Here is a 26670-nt window from a genome sequence, read left to right as displayed (position 1 = left end):
TATATAAACAGCTGCAAATACATCCTGGAGCACCTATGTCGCCGTTTGTGGAGGAATTTCTGTTTAATGTGAATTTCTGAGTATAGAGCCTGTGATTTATCACAGGTAATTGCTGTATAATCACAAACAGACAGCAGGTAATTGTCAACCTGTACCAATTCAATTGCAAACTGATAGCAGACTTGTTTCCGTCTCAATGACATTTTATGGCCAGCGGTTGCAGATCCCGTCCCCGTCTTCAAAGGAACCATTTCGAATGCAGCAGATTGCGAGTTCATTGTACATGGATGCAATAATTATTGGTTGTGTTGTGGTCTCCAACCACTCTTGTCCCTAGTGTATCTGTAGCATAAACAAAGATAAAAATAAAAACATGACACTTCAAAATTGCAGAGTACAAAACCAGTGGGAGATGTCACAGTAGATTTGTCCATCTTTTATTCTCTTCAACAAAACTTCACAACTGCACCCTCAAACACATTTAGGTGATCATTGTTTGCTGGTGTCACTAAACCCTAATACTCTAGAAGCGAGTTTTGTGGATGGGCAAGGTTAATTCTCTTTCTAAGGCAGATAAGTTGAACACAAACAGCCGTGACTTTGCCCTTATTATGACTCCTGAATGCTTTTGTTCCCTGGATCTGGCCTCACGTGAAGACAAACAAGTTTCTTTGAGTTTTAATCGACTTTAACAGGAAGAAACGAGAGGAAGATGTTTTCACCGTTTAAAAGTTCTTTAATTGTTCAGTTGGTATAGGATTTGGAAGCATTGAGTCAAGACATGGTCAGCAGCCATACAAAACAAAACCAACTAATTAACATCGACTTGAGAGGGGGGAAAAAACAAAACAAAGGCAACACACATACATTAAAAAAGAAGACAATTTAGCCATCGTCAGGTCATCACAGTAAAAAGACGCACAGTCCTAGTCTCAACTCAACAGCATGCTGAAAGTTCAATGACTCACACAAACTGACATTCACTCACAACTCGAATAAAAGGCTGCAGAACAACCCTGATAGGCAAAAAAGTACAGTAAGACACCTCAGAGAGAACGAAACAAAGAAAACAAAACAATGCATAGACAACAAAAAAAAAGTTTCAAAATAAAAGTCAACCTAAAGACAAATTTCTTGTGTTGGCCTTTTACATTGCGACGATTGAGGACATTCAAATAGAAGTTATTGCCAACAGGATATAACACTTGGATAACACTTACCCATAAAAAAAGAGATCATCTTTTTAGTTGTTGGTGGTTTTTCTTTCTCCAGAAACATTTTTAAAAGAGCTAGTAGCTTCCACAAACATCAAGAATGTACAAACTATGGTCATTGTGGCAAGGCTTTGAAGATCCTCGGCTGAATGAACATTAAAAGCCACGAGGCAGACATGCTCGGCTTTGAAACATTACAGTTATTTTAAGTTATACAAGTTAACAAACTGTACTTAAACACATTTAATACTGAGCAGTTCACTAGAAAATAAAAGCATGTCCGGTGTTATCAGCTTAGCTATTCCAGTTGAGTCAATTAACAAGATTTATTTATTTTTTTTTAAACACTGAAAGGATAAAAACGTGTTTACAAAGTTTTTTTTGTTCTCAAATCCACTGAACCAAACAGACTCTCTGTGCTAAATATCAAAATGTATTTTTTTTGCAAATATCCCACTGATAATAGTGCAATAGATACAGTACAGTCAGAAACATACTCCGGAGGATTTAGAAACGCACCGCTTTGCGTTACCTTTCTGAAAGTCAGCTGAAGCAAAAGGAAGCGGAAAGGTTTTTAAATTCTCTGAGTATCGCGCGCACTTCTTGTGTTTGGCGCCATGTCTTTAGTTACAGGTAGTTAAAAATTAGAGTTTGTGACTTTAGTGTGAGCAAAGAGCCACGGATGGTTGATGATGTTGCAGAGCGACTTGTGGTTCTCCCACCTTTAATGGTGCGTTTGAACAGCCGACTCAGTAAGCAATAAATTACAACTACAGCCCGTTTCCTTCCTAACGCTCAATTTCATCTTACAACTTAAAAAATAAAGAAATTAAAAAAGTCAAACAATTGGCACACTTAATTCATGTTTCCTATTTCCCAACTATCTGTACAATTAAAAAAAATGTTTTACGTGTCACGTCTGGGGTGAACGTGCACACTTGTGTTTCATGATTGATGTGATTACGTCCGGTAGTGTTTTTAACTCTTCCCTCGTGAGGAAAGCACTGCTTCGCTCTTTTACAGCCTGCGGGTCGAAAACAAAGCGGCAGAAAGAACAAGCGGGGCCTCATTTATAAACCGATCCATGGACTTCACAAAGAAATAAAAGAAAAAGAGAAACGTGTAGATTTTCATTTACATAGACCTCGCTGGTCATGCCGTGAGCCTGCTAACCCATGTAGTCAAAGACGAATGATTAATGACGGGCCTGCTGTGAGTGTTACTACACACATCAATCAGCTGATCGTAGTAGTATTCATGCAAGCCACACGGAAAATGCCGGAGATCTCAAGTTGTACTTCTTTTTGAAAACATTCTGGGCTAACCTAATGAGAGGACCGCGACCGGCCCACGCTAACGCTGTGGCTTAGCTGATGACATTTCCCTGTGCAGTATTAATGAGCGAATTTAAAAATCTGCACCTCCAAATCTGACGTGGTTGTCTGGCAGAAAAGGATGGGGTGCCAACTCTGGGATGGAAATGAGTTGATGTGACTAGTTGAAGAGTTAAACTAATGCAGGGTCTTGCTCCCAAAGGAAGGGAAGAAGGGAGCGGGAGATTAACACATGGGCTGGCGTGGTCTACACTGGGTCTATGTTCCCACCCTCGTGCACAGTTTTGGGTCATGAATGAGCCCACAGATACAAGCGGATAAAATGAGCTTCCTTAGAAAGACAAGCAGAGTAACAGATAGTGTGAGGAGCTCAATCACCTGGGAGGAGTTCACAGTAACCCTGCTGTCACCTCCACATCTAAAACTAGCTAGCTGAGGTGGTCCAGAGCACTTGGTTACTTATAGGTGAGATGTTACGGGCATGTCCAGTTAGGAGAGATAACATCTTCTCCACTGGCTCGGCAAAGCCTCAGTGTCCCTGTAGGAGAGTTGGAGGCAGCTTCTGTGGGGGAGGGAGGTCTGAGCATCTAAGCTCAGAGAGCCTTCCCTTTGAGCTGGATGTGGATAAGTGGCAGAAAAATGCAAGGGTGGATGGATGTTTACTAAATTACATGGAGACTCCACTAATGGGAATGTTTACATCTCCGCAGAACTATAAATAATATATTTGTCTTTTTTTTGTCCTGTTGATGGGGTTCAACGTATTTTACTGTATTTCCAGAATGCAGGGTCGAGTTAACATCTGTATCTGTAGGGGAGAGCATTTTGCATTTTTCATGTTTATAAATGAGGCCCCTGATGGAAAGCAAACAAAAGCCTTTATAACACAACAGCTAAACCAAAAACAACTTCAGCCCAGCCGGGGTAAGCAGAAATAATCAAAATCTCTCCTCTAACACTCATCAATCATCGCTCTCGCTGCTTGACCAAAACTATAATTCTCTTTGCTTCGGTCAGCCCGCTGGTCAATTCTACCAGCGACAGCAGATACAACATGTAACACTGCTAAAAAAAAAAAAAAGTCTCAATACAAACAGAACGATACACATCCAAACCCTCCTAAAAAAACCAAAAAACCCAATGATAATCATCCACACGATCTGAGTGTTTTCACTGACTGCCTTGGTGCCAAAGCTTCAGCCCGCAGTGACCCACACTTGGGTGCATCTCAGGTAATGGTGCGCCGACTTGTACGAGGAGGAGTCGGGGGGTGGAAAAGGCCGGGTGGAGGGTGAGGCAGCCCCCGCCCCGTCTCTTCCCGTCCTCTTCTGTCCCTCTCAGGCATCCTCCCTTCACCTCCTCTCCTGAGCTCAGCAGGGGTCGTGTTTGTGGAGTTTAAAGGTGGTGTGGATCACGTGCAGGGAGGGATTGGGGGTGAGGTGGGTGGGACGAGGGGTGCGGGAGCCAGGGTCACTGTCGTCGATCCTCCGTCTCTGACCGTGAGAACGCCATCACCACATCCTCTGCACCTGAGAACCAACGTGAGACACAAATGCAAACTTTTAATGTGACATGCTTTTTATCTAACAGCAGCATCGACCGATAAAGTACGACAGAAAGGATAAAAAAGAAATAAAAAAACACTACTCGGGCTACTTGTGCGCTTACATTTGACTTATGCTGTGTCTCTACTGTTGCACTGGGCCCTTGTGGCAATAGATACACACTTTGAATGAGGTAGTATGTCATCAATGACAACAGCACATTGGAAAAGGATGGAAAATGCCCTTCATTTTGTTCGCACTAATAAATGCTGCCGCCTGCACAAGCTGCAAGCATCGATAAAAAGCTATTTAGTTTTTCTTTTTCAGACTGTCAGAAATATCATTATCGTAAATTTCCTTTATTCCGGGATATCGTTTTGAGGCTATATTTCCCACCTCTAGCAGCCACCCGGACAGGACATGATGGAAAACCAAAAAAGGTAAGGATTTTATTATCAACTGGGAAGGAAACTTTACTTCCAGCTTCAGAAGATAAGCTGTAAAAGAAACTATTTACTTTTCTGACTAACAGGAAACGTGTTGTTGCCTTTTCTTAGAGTTGGTCTAAATATTGGACTAGGTACAGAACCAGTAAGTGCAAACACTACCATACAGAAATACTAAGGAACTTTTGCGCCAGTCATGAAAGATTTGAGAAGAGGCCTCGGGCAGAGACTTATGAAAGTTACCTGGTGCATTTACAAAAAAGTCAAATGTGTGAAACATTTGTTGGGCTGCATGCACAAAAAACAACGCCGCTCTCTGCCGTGAGGGATCAATTTGCATTCAAACTGCACCGCTCTTCTAGCTACATGCATCTATCCCGGTAAGTCTTCCACATGTTTTGAGCTATCGGATAACCCAAAACAAGTTTGAGTTCAAAGTGTGAAGCCAGACACGTTTTCCACAGGTCCTAGGATGCCGTCGGTATCCTGTAAATCCTGTCAGCTGTGACTATAAAGCCGAAGGGGAATACCCTGCCGTGAAAATCCTTTTGGTTCATACAGGTAATTTCGTGTATCGCCATGTATGTATCACCTACCGTGGGAACCCACCCTCCTCAATCTGAAATCACAGCACTCTGACTGGAGATACTGCAACACCCTGAGTGGCTCGCTGACCTCCTGCATCCTGCTTTACAATGATAACACTTAAATCTGAGGCTTCAGCACCAGTCAGTGTCCTCTGCTGTAGTACAAGTGTGTCTGCCAGTAAACTTTGAGAGAATCCAGCTGATTTCCAATTTGTGGAAAAAATAGCAGTGTTTACCATTTCCTTTATTCTTTCTGTGCTTCGTTTCATTTTGCCACCTTAATGAGGACCAGCCGATAATTACAGCCTCATTTGTGTTGAGTCAACTAATGAATCCTGCCAGCTACACAAAAAGGACTTTCTCAGCTGGCTTCTGCTTAACAAGAAATCATTCATTAGTCTGCTGCCAACTGTGATTTGTCAAGTGATTTGGACACACACCCACTGAGAGTGTTTTTTTACTCTCATAAGTGGATATACATTTTCCACTTCTGTTTACATAACATTAAATAAAATATACAAAGGTAATTCAGTGCCTCTTATATTCAGCTGCTCTCTCATATTAAGCACTCCGGTATTGAGAATTTAAACAAAGAATAAAATATCTAGTTGTCAAAAAGGAAGTACTCTCCCTCTTTTAATTTTAAGGTTTTACATACATGACAACACAACTTCTTCACATCATTGCTTCAGTTCATTGATGTGTGTTTGCATTCATTCATGCACAGCTCTCTTAAGGTCCCCCCACAGCATTTCAATCAGGCTGAGGTTTGGATTTTGACTGGACCGCTGCGAGATGTTAATTCTTTTCTTTTTCAGTTATTCTTACAGATGTTTTGGTTTGCTCGATTCACTGTCCTGCTGCATGAGGCAGTGTGGGCTTCAGCTGTCAGACAGATGGCCTCACATTTGACTCTAAAATACTTATACAGGCTGCAAAACAAGCGCAAATCATCATTCCCACCACTGCGGTGACAGTTGGTTTGACATGTTTGTGCTGAAATGATGCGGGCAAATGGTTTGCTGCAAATGTGTTACTGTGTGTTATGGCCAAACATCTCCACTTTGGTCTTGTATCTCTGAAGGTTATTGATCTCAAAGTGCAACTTTGCAAACCCAAGAGAAGCGGTTTTCTCCTGGCAAAGCTTCCAAACAAGCTATATTTACATTTAACATGCTAACTCAGGCCTGCAGAAGCTGAGATGAAACTCTTGGGTTGATTTTGTTGTTTTGTTTTTCTGACCTTGGGGTGAATTTGCTGGGATGCACACTGCCAACTGTCCTCAATATTATTCCATTTTCTCACTGCACAATGATGGACTTCAGATTGTTTGGCAATGGCCTCATAACCCTCCCCAGATTGTTGGACCAGCGACTATTGCTTCTCTAAGATCACGACTGATGGCTTTCCTCCTTGGCATCATGCTAACACACCTGAATGCTCCAGAAACAGCAAACTTCCAAACCCTCTGCTACTTCTTGAGGCGCAGATAACTGTTTGTTATTATTAGATTTTGTGTTTTTTAAGACGCTGTCTTTTCTTTGTCACATGACTATCAAGTACTTTTGCACCACTGCATAGCTGTTGCTGGATAGGATGTCAATGGGCATTTCCTCCGCCAGCTCTTCAAGTCAGAGTAATGCCGGAGAGGCTGATTTGCACCCATGTGATAATACAGTGGCTTAGCTAAATCACAACGAGTGACTGGGGGTCATGTGTCCTCCCTTATGCAAGCTCTAAGCAGGCAGCACCCTCATCTAAGCTAAATAGAGTATTTCCAGTCTACTGTTGCGTGTTACATGTGAAAAAGGCTAGCGGCAGATAATGTCCCAACCTGATTCATTTGAGAACGACGTGGGAGACCCCATTAATGTCTCCCAAAACCTTAAATTAAAAAACACTACCTCAACGATGAGAGGAGAAAAACGATAGCAAGGTGCAATAGTCTACATCTACATACATGAGCATGTGATGACATAAAAACCATCTAATAAGCAACATCTAAGAAATCTCATTAACACCGAGCTCCACACCTTTTCAAATGGTTAAGAAGAATCTCTATCAGCACCTCGTGTGTGCCTGCTATAAAAAGCCTTTCTTCTCTTCAGCCCTGAAGTGTGTGTTAGATTTAATTATTATGGAGATATGAAAGTAGGCCAGGGACTGTGAGCCTTCACATGTATTTGGCACAAAGGGCGGACCCTCCTCATCAGACGGCGCAGACCCTCCAAAAAAACCAAAAGAAAAACAGAATTTTGTTTTTAATTTGGCTATCGCTCTGGGAAAATAATTTGCATCTTTCTATAGCGCATTCAGGTCATCCTGGAGCTTGACGAGATCAAGACTTTTTTGGGGGGCGGAGGGTTAATATGATCTTTCAAGCTCCCCCTCCCATGGGAGCTCCCTGGCTTACCCAAAAGAGACTACAAGAAAGAACGGCAGCGCAGAGAGAGGAAACTAGACAGAGTGATGGAAAAAAAATAGCATCAGAAACATGCTGCTTGACTTCAGCTCATAACACAAACCTCATCTGCTCTGAGACACCACGTGGGGATAAATGGTGCTTGAAAAAGAGACAATTATGTAATACCACACAATAGGAGAGTCGACCTGAATTACACCTCTGCTGAATAGCACGGATCATGTTTTGGTGCACCAGCGTGTAATAACAGCCATTCATCAGAATAAATGCCTGCCTGAATTATTTTGTGTGATGGGAGTTCGTTATTGTGTAGCGGGCGGTTCACGTCACGCTCTGAGCAACTTGGGCAGAATAAAGCAGCCGATAGTTTCTCCAAATACTTCCACAGATGGATGGAAGGGCTTTATCTGAGCACTTTGCCCTGCCACACACACACACACACACACACACACACACACACACACAAACAAGCTCTAGCCAACAAAATGGAAACGTCAGGTCCCTCAACACTGTTGCCTAGCGACAGATAAAAATCAAGACTGCATCACTGCCGTTGCGGCCTATGAGCAAAAAGCTTTCGGTCTGTTTCGTTGCAGCTCTGCGTCCGGCCCCCTTTCTCCTTCCTGCTCCCCCACCCACCTCACACTGGCTCCTTCCTCGCCACACGCGAGCGGCACGACACCGGATGGTGGATTATATGAACACAGCGACAGTAAATGTGCTCAGCCCACCAAAAGAAACAAAATAAGAACATTAATGCGTTCACATGAACATATTCATAAGCAAGCAGCCTTTCGCTTCTCTGAGACTACAAATCAAAATCTGGTTGCCTGGGATTAACTGCAAAACACACAAGCCTGCAGAAAAACCTCAGAGGACAAGAAAACTATGAATTAACCCAAAAAGAAGTTTGTTTGATGTCAAAGGCGCCAAGCTGCACTCCTGAGGGTGTCTCCAGCCTCTACATGATGACTCTAGTGTAGCAGTGAGGAAGCACCAACACTACTTCAGGTCACAATCTGTGCAGGGTCAGGCCAGGGGATAAAGGCGTGGGACACCCATCATCCCCCCAAACTCAACAACAGCAGGGGCGAGTTAAGAAGCGTGACACACAGCGGGGAAGTGTGTGTGGTCCAGCTCAAAATATTTACCAAACACAGTGGGTCTGTCAGCTCAGAGCCCTGTACTTCTTACTGCTTAGTAATTATTACAACAACACAATTTTAAACTGTCATTTTAAACAAGATAATAAAGCTCAACAACTTTGTGGTTTAAAAATAAAAAAGACTATTTTAATGCTATTTATCCTTTCTAGGCTGTACAGATAGATTTAATCTGTTTATAACAACATTTGTTTTTAGAGAAAAGAACTAAAAGTCAGTTTTGGTTGAGGAGATCATAAAGCTGCTACAGAGCAGTTCTTTCAGACATACTCTAACACACCTACTGGCAGATTTGGAATAGAGATATAAGGGGAAACTGAGGCAGACGTGGTACTTAATAAATCTGAGTGCTGGGCAGGAGACTCATGCTGCAGTGAGGAATCGGATAAAGCCAGGATCGATACGGCTATGGCCAAGCCAAGAAGCCAAACAAAGCAGGGGGAGGGGGTTTGCTCAGTGCTCTGACCTGGTCTGAATATATTGATCAAACATGGCTGCGGTGAATGAATGGATGAGACAGACAGAAAGAAACCCAGGTTGTGTAATTAGCACCCCAGCCTGGCCCTCAGCTGGCCCTTTAATGACACCTGCTCCAATCCTACCAGTGTAGCACGTCACAACACCACCGAGACCCAGAAGGGAAGGTCAGCTTTCCTGGGACATCTGAGGTTGCCACGGCAACCCCACTCCTCCACCTCTATTGTTGAGGCCATGCGGCATCCTTCTGGGAGGAATAAACTTCCCTCGTCAAATCAGAAAGGATAACAAGCCCAGAGACTGCTGCCTTTATGAACGGTTTTGACAAACCGTATTGTTTAAAGTGACATGACGCCAGTTACAGAAAGCTGTGGATAAAAGAGTTAAAGAGGAGGAATAAAAAGCCTGAATACAAAGACAACACCACTGTATTTCCTGTACTGCGCGTCAACTAGTGTGTCAACGAGGTCTCTGCATCATAACGTGTTAATTCGCTTTAAATAGACACAGTTATTGTTCAGTATTAGTCAAAAAGTGGCAATTAACACTCAAAGGGAGCGCCCAAAAACACAACTTCAGGAGTTCTCACTTCAATGCCAAACATGGTAACAGCATTTAAGCATGGTTTATTATCCTTCAATGCAGATAAAAAAAAAAACAACTTCATTAAGGTGTGGAAAAAAAACCCCATCTCAGCTACGGAGCCTTCGGCAGAGAATTCCTCTTTGGCCTGATTAAAATTGCAAAACAAAATTCTGTATTTGCATGTATGGTAATCAGCCAATTAAAACTATCTGAAATGCAAATCCAGTGACCCATACTCTTACAAGAAATATGAGTGGCAGAAAGCTGATTTTCCATTGTTTTTTGTTTGGTTGGTTTTTTTTTTTTCCCCACAAGGAAGAACCAGTAAAAAAAATCTGACAGTTGAGCAGAGTCTGAGAAAATGAGTCCTGAGCTACATTCCCACTCCGTCCACTCAGACACGATGAAGACTGAACACTTCTCTGCTGCACATCATTTTTGCACTAGAACGTGCTAAGCAGACAGCAACCCTAATGTTATCCCTCAGTCACATCAGTAGAGCTACACCTTAGGAGATGTCTTGCAGACAACCTAATCTTGATTTCGAATAACATCAGAGGACATTTTCACTACTCCACTGTGCACGCAGCATCCTCTAAGCACCCCGCCACCTGATCAATGACGCCATGTGTGACACTATTGCTCCATGCTGACACCCCTTGAGGGTGCTGGTATCAGAGCATCCTGCGTCAGCATGGCCAAACTACGCTGCGTTTCACCGAATCACAAACCAGTCCCAGTTTAGAAAGTGTACCAGTATTGATGACCGTGTCACCCGTTCGTGACGCTGAGAACATGGGCAGACCAATTTTTCCCCAGACAGAAAAACTCAATAAAAAATGAGGCCTATAATTCAACATGATCATGATGCTGGTATTGATAAAATTTTATCAATATCCACCCCTGAAGTAGTACGAAGTGAATAACAATTAAAGCTGTAGCTTCAGCATCTGCTGCAGAGATTAACCAGACGTTTATGGAGATGCAACTGCCAGCTTGACCCACCCTCACTTATGGCAACATTTATGACATGTTTTAGTAACAGTGTTGAAATCCTTGCCAATCTCATTTAGCAACCAAAGAAAACCCCAAACAACTGAAGATAACTTTATCTTATTGGATAAAAAGATTTTCACAAGTTTAACTTGAAATAATAAAGGCGATAAATTGCAAAGCTCTGCATATCACAAAAATGTGAAAAACAGCAATATCATAATGTGAGTGAAGCATTGAGATAATATCGATAACTGATAATTGTGTGTTGTCTGTATTTCAATAATGCAGTATGAGAAAGACAAACACCAGTTGCCTTGAGGTGTGTGTCTGGCTGCTGCACCGTGTGATGGCTCGCTGGTACAGACAGTTCTGCTGGTTCATCCGACGGGATGAAGGAAAAGGTCTCCTGTCATTATAATGAAGTGTGAGCAGTGCAAACTAGAGAGAGTACAGCATGAGTCAAACCTCTCGGTACAGGTGTTGAGAATTTGTCTAGCAGCAGAAATACACATTCAAATACAATCTAGTGCAAACGCCCTTTCCTCAAAGTGCATGAATAAAATTAGCATAATTACCTATATTTATCAGCTTGCTGTGTGACTCATTACCAGGCAACAAATATACTTCCTTTCATCTTTTTTTACTCCCCAATTACCAAGTGTAAATGAGATCAAATACTGGACTTTCTCTTCACACCATTTGAAAAGATCCCATGTGTGTTGATCCCTACAAACCGCTGTCCTTCAGCACAGCGCTGAATATTTAAAACAGATTAACTCTCAGCAATCTGCACGACGCTTAATCACAATACCTCAGACATGGTGCAGACCACAAACTATCCATTGGCACACCGAGGAAGTGGCACGCTGCCAAATGACACTAAATGTGTCAGTTTCTGTGATGTATAATGCAGACTTGGAGCGCCATATTCCTCCATAATTGATGAGACTCTTCCTAGCTTTATTGACAAAGCAAAGACTTTGCATGGAGTGAGAGGCGGCGAGCACAGCAGCATAAACTGACAGCTAGACTGCAGTTAAAAAAAGAAAAATGTCCATCATAAATTAATGACTTCAAACTAGTACTGATCTCCCATTCGGGTGCTGTAGTTTGAAATATATGACACGATCATACGTCGTGTCTGCTGCAGTTCTTTATATTCTGCTGCGTGATGAAGGAACGCAGTCTAATAATGAAATACACATCATCAGTGATGCAATGACCCATATTAAAAATTCAATGTCGCGTCCCACACTGCACAGTGAGGGCGCGATTAACAAAATGTCAGTGTACTTCGGCGGCACGGAGCAGCACGTTGTACCTTTTACCTGCACCTTACTCAACACCTTATATAATCACAGCCTAATCCCTTCGACGCAGAAAATGTGATGTTTCTAAATTCAAACATGATTGTTTCCCCGCAGAGCAAGGACGCAGACAAGGACACCTAACACTTCCCTGTGGGTGAAGCATCAAAGCCAATTTTCCAAGCTGGAAGCTCCCCTGGGGAACCCAATATCATAAAGGGCAAAGCAAGACCGGAGCCCCAGCAGGGTCACTACAGGAGGACAGCGGGACTCCGAGCTCACAGATGTGTTTTTGGACTGAGCTAAAGTCTTCTCACAATAGATATAAATAAATAAAATAACAGTGCTGCTGCTTTTTTAGGTAACTGCAGTGCCTTTTCACATATACCATTTTGTTAAATATAGCGCCCTCAGGTGGATTAAGCTCAGGAGCACCACAGACAGGTTTAGAAAGCTCAACAGCACCCTCTGCTGTCTTGACAAGGCATGATCAGCATTTGTAAGGTTACATCTGTAATGAAGAGTGATTTACCGAGCAAACATCAAACTTTTCTCCATTAAGAGAAGAAGAGGAGAAACTAATGACGTGCTCGCGCTGAGGATGAGTCACTTGTTTCCAGCCAGTCATGCTGTTTGCAGTGTGAGTAATCTCGCAGCGCTGGTGGGCTGCTGAGTCGGCCTCCTGTGCACAGTCAGCATACCAGTTTGGCCTGCTGGGGTGCAGACTGTAAAGGATGATGCGCGTGGAGGGATTTTCCCCTCGTTTTTGGTTGGGGCACAGCATTTTTTCCTCTAAGGGTGGTGTCTGTGGGCTAATGTTTTATACATGTTTAGCAATAGCACGCTGCCATAAACACCTTTGATTTGTATACATTTACAAAAAACTATATGAAAATTAGAACTATACTGATATGCAAAATAGGAGTACAACAGAGGTTTTGAGCCTTTGGGGGTTGAATATGGGGCTGGTACCTAATCTCTATGAATTTCGCTGCCATTTGATAAACAAAGATAGTTAAAAATTTGTCTTTTTACAATAACAGTGATTTTCTTTTCACCGTGGATAAAACTTACTGGGGCGTGCCAAAACCATCTTTCTGCAGTCCTGTGAAAAACTAAGCACACCACATGGTTCAGCAGCTTGTAGAACCACCTTTAGCATCATTAACTGAAGTCATTATTTTCTGTATGACTTCATCAGTCTCTCACATCATTGTGGATGGATTTTGGCCCACTCTTCTTTACACAGTTTCTTCAGTTCATTGAAGTTTGCCAGAGTTCATTCATGTACAGCTCTCCTAAGGCTCTGGCATTACATTTCAATGTGGGTGAAGTCTGGACTTTGTCTGGGTCATTGCAACACATTGTCCTGTTGAATGACCCGGTGTGAGCCAAGCTTCCACTGTCAGGGAGACGGCCTCGCATTTGAGTCTAGAGTACCAACATCTACACTTTGGTCTCATCTGTCCAGAGGATATTGTTCCTGAAGTCCTGTGGTTTGTTCAGATGCAGTTTTGCAAGCCTAAACCACGCTGCCCAGCTCTTTTTAGAGAGAAGAGGCCTTCTGCTGGCAACCCTTCTAGCCATAATTGTTTAGTCTTATTCTAATTGTAATGTCATGAACTTCAACATTTAGCATGCTAACCGAGGCCTGCAGAGTCTGATGTGTAGCTCTTGGTTATTTTGCAATTTCTCTGTGTATTGCACAGTCTGACCTTGGGGTGAATTTAGTGAGACATTCTTCCACGGAAGAGTGTGGCAGTGTGTTAAACACCTAATGCTCCAGACCTAAATTAATACAAACTGACAAACAGATCTGATTTTATAATCAATCAATAAAGTGCTTTTGGTTAACAGCACCTAGCGGCTACTTGCCCTCTTAATTTCTGTGGAAGCAGTAAGGGCGTAGTTCGGTTTTTCACAGAACAGCATGAAGTGCTGAGAAAACTCTTTTTCACATGACTGTATTTTGCAACTAAACGATCAAGTATTTCCTAATAAAAAATGCCTCAGCTAAAATGACTGCACCTTTAAACTGTGTGTGTGTGTGTGCATGCGTGCATGTGTCACAGCCTTACCCTGGTCTATGTTGTGCTGCGGTAGCTGGCTCATCTGACTGTGGACCACACCTGCGTAATTTCGGAGAAAAGCCTCTTCACTCGGCGTAAGCTGAAGAGGAGTAAACAAAGTGACTTTAAAAATCACAAAACAAGTAAAAGTAAATTTAAATACTGACCTCAAAGACTAAGTCAAATACTTCTGTTCAACATGCTGATTAGTGAAACATAGCAATTCTCCCAGAAACAGCTATGAGGCAATTTAGATCCAAAATATTTTGATTTTTAACATTAATTATTTCACAGAAATTGATTTGTTTTTCTTCTCTCTGCTCCTTTAGCACACGTTGCTTGAACAAACAAAATGTGTGCCAAATAAACTGAGTCATTGAGGACTATCTTCTGTTGTTGTTTCTTGGTAACCAGTCTGACAACATAATTATTAGGTGATGACCTTTGCAAACTGCATAGGTCAGTTGAAGGTTTGGCTAGGGAATGGATTTCAGGTTATTATAATGTGTGTCTCTGCCAACTAAAGCAACAACCACAGTGTGCATTAGCTGGACAATAGGGAATCAAACATTATGTGCATGCCTAAATCTGAAATTTCAAATGGCAAAGTTTTGTGGTAATCAATGTGTCTCCTTACATTTGATCCCATTTTCTTGAGCATGAGCAGGACCCGCACTTTCTGCTGGATGTACATGTCTTCAGGAGACTTTCCCGGGGCCTCCTCGCGGTTCATCCCCCCTGCTCCTGTGGCTCTGGACACACAAACACATCAGCATTACACAAGATCTGTGAAAGTCAGTTACACAAACACAGTATTGATATGAGACAATTGGGTTGTTTCAGTGACACAGTGTGACAAGAGCCAAGCTCAAAGAGTGATTAGGCAATAAAGATTAGACCATTTCAACGAGTATCTTTGGCATTTGTGTTACTCTGTATGACAGTGGATATTACCAAGATGTCACAATTACAGAGAAATTCAACCTGACCAAACTAAAGACACAAATCGACTGATCTACTGGAGTTTCCCCACTTGATCCTCTCTCGAGTTTACAGAAAATGGTCAGTGAAAGAGAAAATATCCAGTTAGTGGCAGTTCTCTGGGCCTTTCTGATATCAGGGATCTGAGGAGAATGGCCAGACTGCTTCAATTGAACAGTAAGACAACAGTATCTACAACAACCACTTTTCAAAAGCTAAGGTCAAGTATGTCAAAGGGCATCTTTGTTAGTGTAACACCTCCAATCTTGAAGCAGGTGAGAATAAACAGCAGCAGAAGACCACACCCGGTGCCACTCTTGTAAGCTAAAAACAGGAAACTGAAGCTTAATTTCACCAAAATTGGACAACAGAAGATTGGAAAAATGTTGCCTGATCTGATGACTCTCAATTTCTGCTGCAACATCTGGATGGTAGAGTCATAAACTGTCACAAACAACACAAAAGCATGGATCCATCCTGCTTTCCAGGCTGTTGGTGGTGCTGTAATGGTGCGGAGAATATTTTTGTGCCACACCTTAGCCTTCATTGTACTTATTGCATTGGTCAGTCTGGTTGGGTACGATTTATGTAAATTTCATCAGCATTGTCCATCAGGTGCTTCCTACAGAGGATTTAGATTAAAATTTAGATAAAAATGTACCAAATATATATCCACAACAGGCCGCAGATTTTAAAGTATAACAGGAATGACTACTCGGCAAACATATGTTCAGATGTCCGTGTCGCAACAGAATATAATCAAGGATTTTAGGTTCAACAGCCTACCTGAGTTTTGTTCATGACAATGTCCAACCCTTAATGGCCACAGTTCATGCAGCATGTCACAAAGCTTAAATCATCTCAAACGTGACAGTGAGTTCACTGTGCTCAAATGGCCTCCACAGTCGCCGTCACTGTGTGGTGTCATCATATCAAAATGAACCAAAAATCTCTGAGGAAACTTTCCAGCACCTTGGAAAGCCCCCAAAAATTAAGGCAGTTCTGATATATAGATATATATCTATATCCCACCGGACAGCCACACCCACAGTCTTCCAGTACTTCCAGACTACTTTGTATAGTTAAAGTGCAGGTTTGGCTCTTTGCAGCATCATTAATATTGCACGGCAGTTTTTACACAGAGCTCGCCCCTGCCTGTTTCCATCTCTTATTCTCCATCTAACTAATGACCTATTTTCACTGTCAGTCTGCAGAGATGCGAAAAACAGGCAAAGGGGGGAAAAAACTGGGAGCGAAAAGAAGGTGATAAAAGGAGCTGCCAAAGCCAATGTGTGTGACAGGAAAAGGTTCTGCTGTGATATCACACACGCGCCAAGGTCGGCTGCTGTCACATTAGATCTCTTTTATGCCGCACCAACCAGACAAGCATACAGCACGTCTTCATATCAACCCTTAATTTAACCGCAAAGGCTAAACACGCAGAAGAAACAATTCACACAAAAGAGCAAAATAATTCATTAAAAAGGATAAATTATGTGAGGAAAAAAAGATTTAATAGAGAGAAAATATCAGCATGCATGTCAGGATTTGTTCTTCTGAGAATATTTCATAAAAGCCACAGTGACTATGATAGCACTGGCAATTTATTTTGGCCTCTTATCTATACAAAGGACCACTAATGCATGTTGACAGGCCGTTTGATGTAGGGTTATATTTAATTGAGGAGCTGGCTTGCTGTTCCCCCTTTCCAGAGCCCTGGGGAAAGAGGATGAATGGGGTACCGTAGGCCACTTGCTAGCATTTGCCACTGTGAGCATGTGGATTCATCCAGATCAGAGCAGCTGGAGACCACGCTTCTGGCACTTTGTAATTATAGCAATCTTTGGTGACTGTTTACTGCAAGTAGCTAGCACTTGACGTCTCCTTGTCAGCTAAAGGAAGTAGCAGGACGCTGAACGAGGAGCAGATAAATACATTAGTTATTCCCTTCAACCTGCGCATCAGCCGTAGCTTAATTGGAGAGCTGCTCCAGAAGACTCAAAGCAAGAAAGACATGAAAAGACTGAGACGAGCTTGCCAGCATCAGTTCAGTTGCTCAGTAAACCTTCAGGGGATTGGCGGTGATCTTGTGTGAATTTATTCGGATGGGGGTAGTGATGGAGGGAGGATGTTGGTAGAGGGTGCCGGGAAGGTGTCAGTGACACGTTTGATCACTTCTCCGAGCACCTAGCCTCAGACAAACGCAAGAGCTAAGACTCCCGGAAAGAGACCTACCAGCACGTAGACGAGCAGCATGAAGAATGAATGAAACTCAGGAGCTCCGATCTGCCTGCACACTGGGAATATGACAGTCATTGAATACGACTAGATAAAGAGTAGAGGATGAGGAGAGTGTCTGAAGTGAAACATTAGACTAATTGCCAAAAAGTGTTGTCTTGAGATCTATGAAGGCTGAAATGATGATGGAACAAAGACCCATCAGTTGTCTGTCATATTTTGAGATGTGACAATGTAACCATTTCCCCCCTCCTGCTGCTGGACCGACATATTCACAATTCACCATCTGTATAAATAGGCCTACTGCTTTCATGACTGAGGCATTTCAGATCCTCTGATGTTTCCTTTTGAAGTTTAAAAACTGTCCATATTTAGCACTATGTCTACCCGGCCTCACTACTGTTTAGAGAGTTACAATTTGTATTTTTATCAGCCTGAAATGATTTTATTTTATCTCACATTCACAGCAATATCTGCTGTAAGAAGAACAAACATGCCGCATACTCCCATAAGGACAATTTTGACAGAAATTAGAAACAATGTGGGAAATGTAAATGAAGACGATCAGAGATACTTTTTACATTATCATAATGTGTTTGAGAGTCACTTAAAAAGGAATCTTCTGTAGATTTCATCCTTGCTTCTCCTGGCTGGTAGAGAGCAGAAGGATTAATTCACAGATGACTATTTTGGGCAGCAGAGCAGCTACAGAAATAAAATAAAATAATTACAGCTCTGGTACAAACTGAACCGGATTACAAAATGTACAATGCTGTAATTAATGCGGTGAAGATGCTTATGGATCGAGTAGTTTCACACATGCAATCCTACTAAAACTGATTTTCCAGCCACGTTTATAATTACCCAACAATAATTCACCTGTACTCTGTAGATGCTCTCAGTGAAGGCTTTAAGTACAAAATCATAAATCATTGGATTAAAAGCTAAACTAAGCTTAAATAACAGGAAACAATTTGTGACAGTGGGAGAGCAGAAATCAGAATATGTAGTCCAATATGTATATTGTCTGATTTTAAATTGATAAACACTTAGATACCAATCCCAAATTAATGTTTTTTTCCCTTTTATTTTTACCGTGTATAATGTATTTTATTTTATTTACATATTAAAAATAAAACAGAAAACCAACCAAACAACCAACCAGAGTAGGGTAAAGTCATATTTTCAAAGCTTATAATAATATGTGTCCATATAATCATGTTTATATCATGCAGGTTTTACTTTTACATATCTGACAAATAAAAAAGCCACATCAAACTTCAGTCAGTGACTTCATGCACAGTGCAAAACTTACATTATTGCTAAGTGAGATGTGACCACCTTATGCCTCTAACAGCATCAATCTTTGAAAGGTCCTTCGCACGAAGGTCATTACGTGTTTCCTAGAGTGCCTGCTGCAGCTTTTCTGTGGATTTAGTTTGTCTTGCCTCTTTATGTTATCTCAGAATGACTCCTTGATGCTGGGGGCTCCATGGGGGCCACGCCATCTGTTGTCGGCTCTTCTCGTTGCCAAATCTTCATGAATCTGACTACATGCTCAGGATTGCTATCACACTGCACAAATTAATTTGGGGGTCAATAAAACCCATCAATCGTGATAGATAAAAACCTGCAGATTGTTCTACTCTGGGTTTTCAGAACATGCACAGAAAACCACTAACAATATTGTCAAGGAGGCATCTGGATCAGACTTATGAACAGTAGGTCTACTCTGAGCTCACTCTGGATGCCTGAGTACTTCTCATGCTCTGTAACACTTATGCCAGCCAACGTTACAGCAGAAACTCAATGCTTGCACTTACTTTCTTTCTTTCTTTCTTTCTTTCTTTCTTTCTGTCACTACCCCAAGCTCATGTTCAAAGCAGAGGAGCTTAGGACTGGCAAATTGAACTTTTGGCTTCTTGTCTGATTTCCTCCTCACCTGTCTCTTCATAGTCCAGCACAACAACTGCATTTGCCACTAATTCTGATCAATTCTTTGCCAAAACACAGACCCAAATGTTCAAGAACCTATATTCTTCAGCGCTGCCTGTTGTAGTGCTCTTAGCTCTTCTTCTACCATAAATTTAGAACCAAATATTTTAAACTTCTGACTCATCTGTCCAGAGTGTCTATCATTATTTTTCCACATCCTGGTTTTTCTCGCATAGGCTTTGTTTCCAAGTTTCAGCAACGCCTCTTTGACCAGATTTTTCTACACTGTAAATGGGTGCACCGGAGTCCGACCATCGCTAGCTGCTAGCTCACAGGTGTCGAACTCCAGGCCTCGAGGGCCACTGTCCTGCTTGTTTTCCAACTAACCTGCCCTTGTAGCTTCTTATTGGCAAAGCACACCTGATCCAGGTAATCAGCCGCAGGTAGGGCAGGGATACCTCAAAAACAAGCAGGAGGCTGGCCCTCGAGGACTGGAGTTTGACACCCCTGTGCTAGCTCATCAAAATCTTCTTATTTTGAAGGAAAGTCAGTGTATTTAGTTTTCTAAGCCAACTGCTGTGATCTCAACATTCATTTTGTGATTCATCAGTAGACAACACATCTGGTGTCTACCACTAGATAACATGCCTTCAAAAGTTGATATTTTTAATCAGCACAATAAGGTAGAAGATTTAAAAAAACAAAAAACGTAATAATGATTTAATATGTATGTAAAAAATTCAGACATTAAAGATGCAATATTAGGAGTAAAACTGTCTCCTGCTCTGCTGAAATGCTCTGAATATAAACATGGTTAGGCATAGTGATATTTGCTGCCTACTAGGATCATGCTAGCAGTATTCTGGTGTGCTCTGCTGTGTAACGTCTCAAATCCTTTCAAGGACCACAATAAGGATCCTGTCAGACTCCTTTGTGTGTTCCCGAGGTTAGGTTCTAGAGGTGGGCTGGCTCAAAGCTAATCCCTCGAGGGATACTCAGCCAGCCCCAGACACATACGGCTAATATTCCAGACATAATCAAAGGGTTTCTTTTGTGCTGATCTAGCTATAATCTCCTCCCCTCTCTGCCTGTGTTGTGCTTTTGTCAGTGTTGTCTTGTTGGGCTGAGCTGAGACATCAGGCTCTCTGAGCCCCTCTAGGCAGTGGAGCTAAACTAAATCATCACTGAAACTAAAGAGTCTAAAAATGAGAATGCCTGGCATTTTATCATGTTTTTGTCTCTATTTTATGATTTTTTTAAAGAGTTTTTTGTCCATGACTGACCTATAAATGGACTAAAATTCCCAGTTGTACTGAGTGTGTATCTTTACAGTGCTCATTTTAACAATCTCAGTTCAACCCTCTATAATTTATGGCTTTTAAACCTTCAAATAACAAGTGCAGTTATGCAGCATGGCGTGGGCATAGACTGCGACAAACTGTTGTGTAAGTTCTTTGATGTCTTTGATTAATGTGGCATTGCATCTGAAATCCCAAGCTATGTGCCATTGTTCAGCCTGTCCTGTGAATTACCAATAGCATGCATTTCTACGGATGCACTACTTAGTACATTCACATCACTACTTGAGAACTGGCTGGAGATATGTTACCATGGTAACCCAACCTCGTTTAAGATGAACCAAGTAAAGATTAGGAAAAATTTTAAAAGTATATTACGCCTAGCAAAGTGAAACCATATATTTAAACACTTCAAAGGAAGAGCTACTGACTTAGATCTCAGCTCTCTTAATCTCTGTCTAGCAATTTCTTTCATGTACTACTGCATTGCATTGTGGGATATTTATGCTGGTGTAATGACTGGCATACATCTGGCCCATTTATATGATGTTCCTAGATGGTCATTAACAATTAAAGTGCATTGTTCCTTTTCAATAAAACAAACATATTTACAGGTATCAGGGTGTAACATAGATGAGTTTTAGCTTAAACTGGAGATTGTCTTATACATGAACAAAAGTACTGAGATGGCATCTGATGCCCTGCCCTGATTGCACGTGGTAAGAGACTAAATATCTCTGACTTCTGCAGTAAGTCATACTAGGGCTGTGCCACAGCATACCATCCATGATAGTACAGGCAGAAAATTGACAAAACAGTGTCATATTGCATCAATCCATAATATATTAAACATGTAAAGTGCTTATGTTATCCAGTGCACACAAAAATCAGACAAGGCCAGATCCTGTTTTTGACAGCAGGAGCTGCACGCCAGCCTCCAATGACTATTTAGTACCCACAAAACTATTCTCGCTAAACGTGGAAACAACAAATTTGTTTCACCACTCAAAGCAAAAGAAACACAGTCGTGTAAAACCAGGCTACGAAGGTGTGTGAGGAGATGCTAGCAGCTGCTGATGTGCAACCCAAAAGTAAACAAATGACTCAACCGAGCATCGCCGGAGTGCCGGCTAAGTGCACTCCATACAACAGGAAGAGCAAACGGTGGAGGGAAATTACTGATGGGGTTGCATTGTGGAAAAGGAGGGCTTTAAGCAGCTGGTCAAACAGAGAAAAATATCAGGTAGAAAATATTTTTTAATTTCAGCTTTAATATGTGACTATATTGTCCTTGCTGCCCTACTGGTGCACCACAATGCTACTGCTGGCACATTGTTTCAGCAGATTCACACTCTGAATTACGTATTCTGTCATGACAGCGGCTCATTTCAAAAGAACGATTTTGTTTGCACTAATAAATGTTGCTGCCTGCAAGCTGTAAACATCAATAAAACTATCCTCAGAAATATCATTATTGCAAACGTCCTTGAAAAATGATGATATAACTGTTGGGCTATATTGCCCACCTCTGAGCTCATATTTGGTTGGATTAGTAAAATGTCTCTATGAATACTTTTTTCAGATTAAAATTTAAATACTGTTATGATAAACGTGCAGGAAAATAAATCTCAGGTTAGACTGTGAAGTTCAACGAGTTATGAAATATGCACTCAAATGATGCATTCCTTCAGTATTTTACACATTTTAAACTTCTTATCTACCTCACATTAACAACCAGCTCAGGATCACCAATTAACCTAATAGACATGTCTTTGGACTGTGAGAGGAAAACCAAACAGGCAGAGAGTGAACATGCAAACTTGATTCCAGAACCAGAAACCTTCTTGCTGTGAGGCTACAGTGCACCACTAATATTATATATACTTTTTAAAAAAATTCAGGCAATTATTGTTTCCACTAGTTTCTGCACGTAAAACAACCAGAATGACAGATCACATTGTATTGCTTTTTTCATCAGTGCGTTTTCTCCTGTTATCAGGATGAAACATGGGACATTAGTGTCATGCTTGCCAAGATGGAAATAACAAGCAAAGGCCTTACTTTAAAATGACTACTGTCATAAAAGTGCACAGTTAAAGATTGCTACCACTCCAGCAAATGAGATTATGCTTGATTCAAATGTCACAGCAGTGCCACATCGCTTAAAAGCCACTACACATTCAGTAATGCCACTTTAAAAATAGAGACGGGCCTATTGCTCGCATGCTGAATATTTTGTGTTGAATTGTGATTGTGTGTGTTGGTGCCCATTAGTGTCTCTGAGAAACATAAACTTCTCAAGACCATTTCAGGACTCTGGCCTGGCCTAACAGTGCAATGAAGGTCTGCTGCCAGGGATTACAGGATGCAATGTGATAGGTCTTCACATTTGCTGAGGGTCAAGCAGGGCGGAGGCTGCCACAGTGCACCGACCCAGTCGCACATAGCTCGCTCCACTGTTACTGGCTCTGCAATCAGCTGCTCACATGATGCATGACATCTGATTTACAAATCAAATTCCTCTGGCGAGCAGGACTCAACTGAACAGGGCTCTTGAGAGGTCAACAGCTTCAACCGGGGGAGGAAAAGCCGAGAAGGTAAAATAACTTGAATGGAGTCACGGGCTGCTGCAACATCCCGAGCAAATGTGTGAGAAACCTAAGTAAGCTTGGTGTGGCTGCCAGCTGAGCTGCCAACAACCTGGCCTGGTTCTGCACAGCAGCTGTGCTGCTGCAGGTACACACATTTACGAACACATGCTCTTTTCTACCAATGGGTACCCAGGTCATTGTGTGTATTAAAACTAGCTGACTGGAATTAGGACGGCACAATGTTGCCATTCAACAGTGTAGTTTGGCAAATTTAGCCCAATCTTATCAGTTTTGTGAATTCTCTACTAACACAACAGGGATGCAGCATGCACTGATATGATTAAATATTAAATATCAACATCGTGTGTAATTTTCATTTTGTGGTTTATTGAGAGTGTTTTGGCCTTGTGTGAAAATTTGAAACTGTCATAGCCAAAAATCCCACATAAGGAACTTGACACCCAGAAAACTGAATCCCTATTGGACAGGGCAGATCGAGGTCCCGACACAGCAAGCCGAAAGGCTCCGACTTGAACTTTGTGTCTGTCTGCATGCTGTCACCTCTTCACATGTACAGTGTTCCCAACAATGGCAACAGTAAATGGGGGACAATGGTGGTGAACTAGTTTGTGGAAACATGATTGATAAGTAGGTCATGTCTTGTTGTCACCATGTGAGGCATGAACTCAACCCTGCCCAACTGTTCAAGCTTTAGCGGGGCTTCTCCATGTATTCAACTATTCTTCAGCTAATTCTATACGTCTATCCTGGCTTCACTTTTTCCCTCCTAGACGGTTTTGAATTTAATTGCAAATATTTAATTTACATCTGTAATGTCACAGCTTTCCTTTCAATTAAAAAAAAAAGGGTTTTGCTGAAACACTACATAAAATTCACACAACTTGATTCTGCGGTTTTGTCTTGTTACGCCTAATTCGATAAAGCCACTTTTCCCACAGACTGTACCATATTAAAAAAAGAAAAAAAATTTATTTATTTTTTTTACGATCACAGAAATTGTCAAGCTAGCTCGTCAAGATTCCTCAAAGGGGTTGAAATGGAAGCTGCTGCCTTAAGCTGGTGCCTCGAGGGCACTTGCTGCAAGATTTTCAAAGGAACCAACGTTAAATGCAGGGCACTGAATTCTGATTTATGAGATCTATGTGCTTGGAACAATAGAACAGACAGACGTGAGCATCTCTCTTAACTTCCATAAAACAGTGTTTTTAAGTCCAATTCTTTAAAAAAAATCAAAACTGGTGTTCACTGGGAATGAGACTGGGCGTGTAAGCCACGAGTAGACGCAAGCAGCTCTAGTGTTACGGTGTCAATCCACAAAAGTCTACTACGTGGCCTGGTTAATGCTGACAGGATGACAAGTGCTGTGCCAAACACAGAGCAAGCAGTCATGAGATAAAACAGCATTGCCTCCCAAACTCTGCTGGCAGGCAGCTGATGAGGTCCCCTCGGGGCTCGAGGAGGCTTAAGAGCAGCGAGCAAGAGGAGGCCAGTGGTCCTAATCTCTCTGAGAAATCCAGACAGCTAGGAGAATGTGCAAACTAAGGCAGGCTTTACATTACTGCGGTCCGTGACTGGTATTCGTCAGGAGATTTCAAGTGCGCTTGCCAATGTGGCCAAGCCCCAACACCCACACTCATCAATGCCCTGCTCCCAACAGGATGCCAGCTTTGCCACTCTAGGAATTGTCAGCTTTCTGACATGTAGGAGGAGGAGGAGGAGGAAGAGGAGGTGGTGGTGGTGGTGGTGTAAGCAGACATGGGTAACTGACGGTGTGGCATAATGCATCCATGGGTGAGACCGTCCAAAAATAGAAAAGCAGCCTTGTGAGTTATGTGAAAAGCAAACTTGAACACAAGAAAGTGGCCAAAAAAGCTTTGGTGGAGCTTCATGTTTAAATGTTAAACTCCAAGTCCAAGCATTGCCTTTGGGTGGGTGTTTGGGGACTGGGACAAATGTAGTGTGCACCGTATGAAATTTCCTGCGGGAAACAGAAGGAGTCGTTATCTGAGACACGGTATGAACAATATTGTGAACACCATATGCGTGAGTGCAAGTAATTCAAACAGCTACGATATCGCAGGGTCATTTACAAGTCTTCTTAAATCTTCCCCAAATGTGAATAAAGCAACAGAAATGCCCGGAAGCCCAGAGTGAAATAAAAACAGCTGTTTCTCTAAGAGGTGGGCACGCATGACCGTGGACTGGTTCCGTTGTCATGCTGCGGGACGCAGACTGTTCAAACTGTAGCAGCGCTCTCGCTAGCAAGCGGCGAGCCTCAGTCCGTTTTCGATGCGGGTCTTAAGCTATATCCTTCAAGGGAAGGAAAAATGTACGGACCACACTCGTGGCTTTCGTTTTAACGTGAACACCCGCTTCATTTAGTCTCCACCAAAAAGAAAAACAACAACCAGGCGCTACACACTGGCAAAGCGGGCGATGCTAACCAACCAAGCTAGCTCGCTAGCATGCCCCAGACAAAAGCCTGAATGAAGTTCCTATGGGTGCAAACACCATCCAGGTATCGCTGCTCCGCCAGAGGTGCAAACGCTGGGATTCGAGCACACGCGTCGTTCCTAAACCCCCTGACAACGTTTCCCTCGTAAGAAAACTGGAGATTTGTGCTTACCCCTCCTGGTCCAGGTTTACTTTCTTCTGTGCTCTGTTTGAATGGTGTGTTGTTGTAGGAGGGCGTCCTGTTCCGGGGTCACATCCCTCCAGTCGGCAGAGCTACGGCGAACTGACTCAACGCAGCGACTCTCCTGCTGGCTCCTCGGTACCCCTGCCGGCCACCAGGGGCGCCACCGGCTCAGCCATCATTGCACACTCGTCAGTGCCGTCTGAGCCGTGAAACAAGTGGTCTGAGTCCGACAGCCGGGTCACCAAAGGGTAAATTCGGATCTCTGTATGGCTGGTCTTTTTAAATAAATAAATAAGGTGATGCTGGAATTAATACAAAAGTAGTGAGAATGTACAGAAGGTATTTCTAGCTCTTAATAAGTTACAGGAATCATAAATAGTAAAAATTCTATAGTAATATAAAAGTATAAACTTGAGTTAAATTACATTCATGTGAGTTTGTGAGCATAAAAATTATTTATTTATTGGTTATTTATTTTTTAAATTATTTTGTTTAATTTTATTTATTAATTTTTATTTTGGAGGGTAAACTGTGGTGTAGACTCTTTATGCCTTTTTTTCAATACTAGACTAACAAAACAACAGGACAAAATAGGACAAGACAGACAAACTGTGCCTTTAAAGACAAATAACATACATTCAATTAAAAAAACAAAATCACAGGGTAATGTTGAAGGTGTATTTCATGTGCAGTGCGTAAAAACTGAACACAGGCATTACTTTTGTTAGTTCTTGGCTCAAGAGAGAGAGAAGAAAAAATAAATTAAATGTAGTTAATAACAGTAATTATAACCATTATAAAATAAAATAATACTAATAGCCATC

The 26670-nt window shown here is 42.0% G+C and overlaps 1 protein-coding gene across 1 annotated transcript; it reads right to left on the bottom strand.

The window, feature by feature from the left end:
• Positions 1 to 715: 715 nt before the first annotated feature.
• ctnnbip1 (catenin, beta interacting protein 1) lies at positions 716 to 26063 on the bottom strand. The gene is made up of 4 exons (XM_003444906.5): positions 25835 to 26063; positions 14782 to 14896; positions 14154 to 14244; positions 716 to 4077 (listed from the first exon to the last, which is right to left on the bottom strand). Exons 2-4 carry the CDS (start codon positions 14875 to 14877, stop codon positions 4019 to 4021), a joined length of 246 nt encoding a protein of 81 aa, XP_003444954.1. The 5' UTR covers positions 14878 to 14896; positions 25835 to 26063; the 3' UTR covers positions 716 to 4018.
• Between the last annotated feature and the right edge of the window lie 607 nt (positions 26064 to 26670).

This window comes from Oreochromis niloticus, linkage group LG20 (genome assembly GCF_001858045.2).
Source record: "Oreochromis niloticus isolate F11D_XX linkage group LG20, O_niloticus_UMD_NMBU, whole genome shotgun sequence".
Taxonomy (NCBI): Eukaryota; Metazoa; Chordata; class Actinopteri; order Cichliformes; family Cichlidae; genus Oreochromis; species Oreochromis niloticus.
The sequence above is the reverse complement of the archived record's forward strand: the minus strand, read 5'-3'. Positions and strand labels throughout refer to the sequence as shown.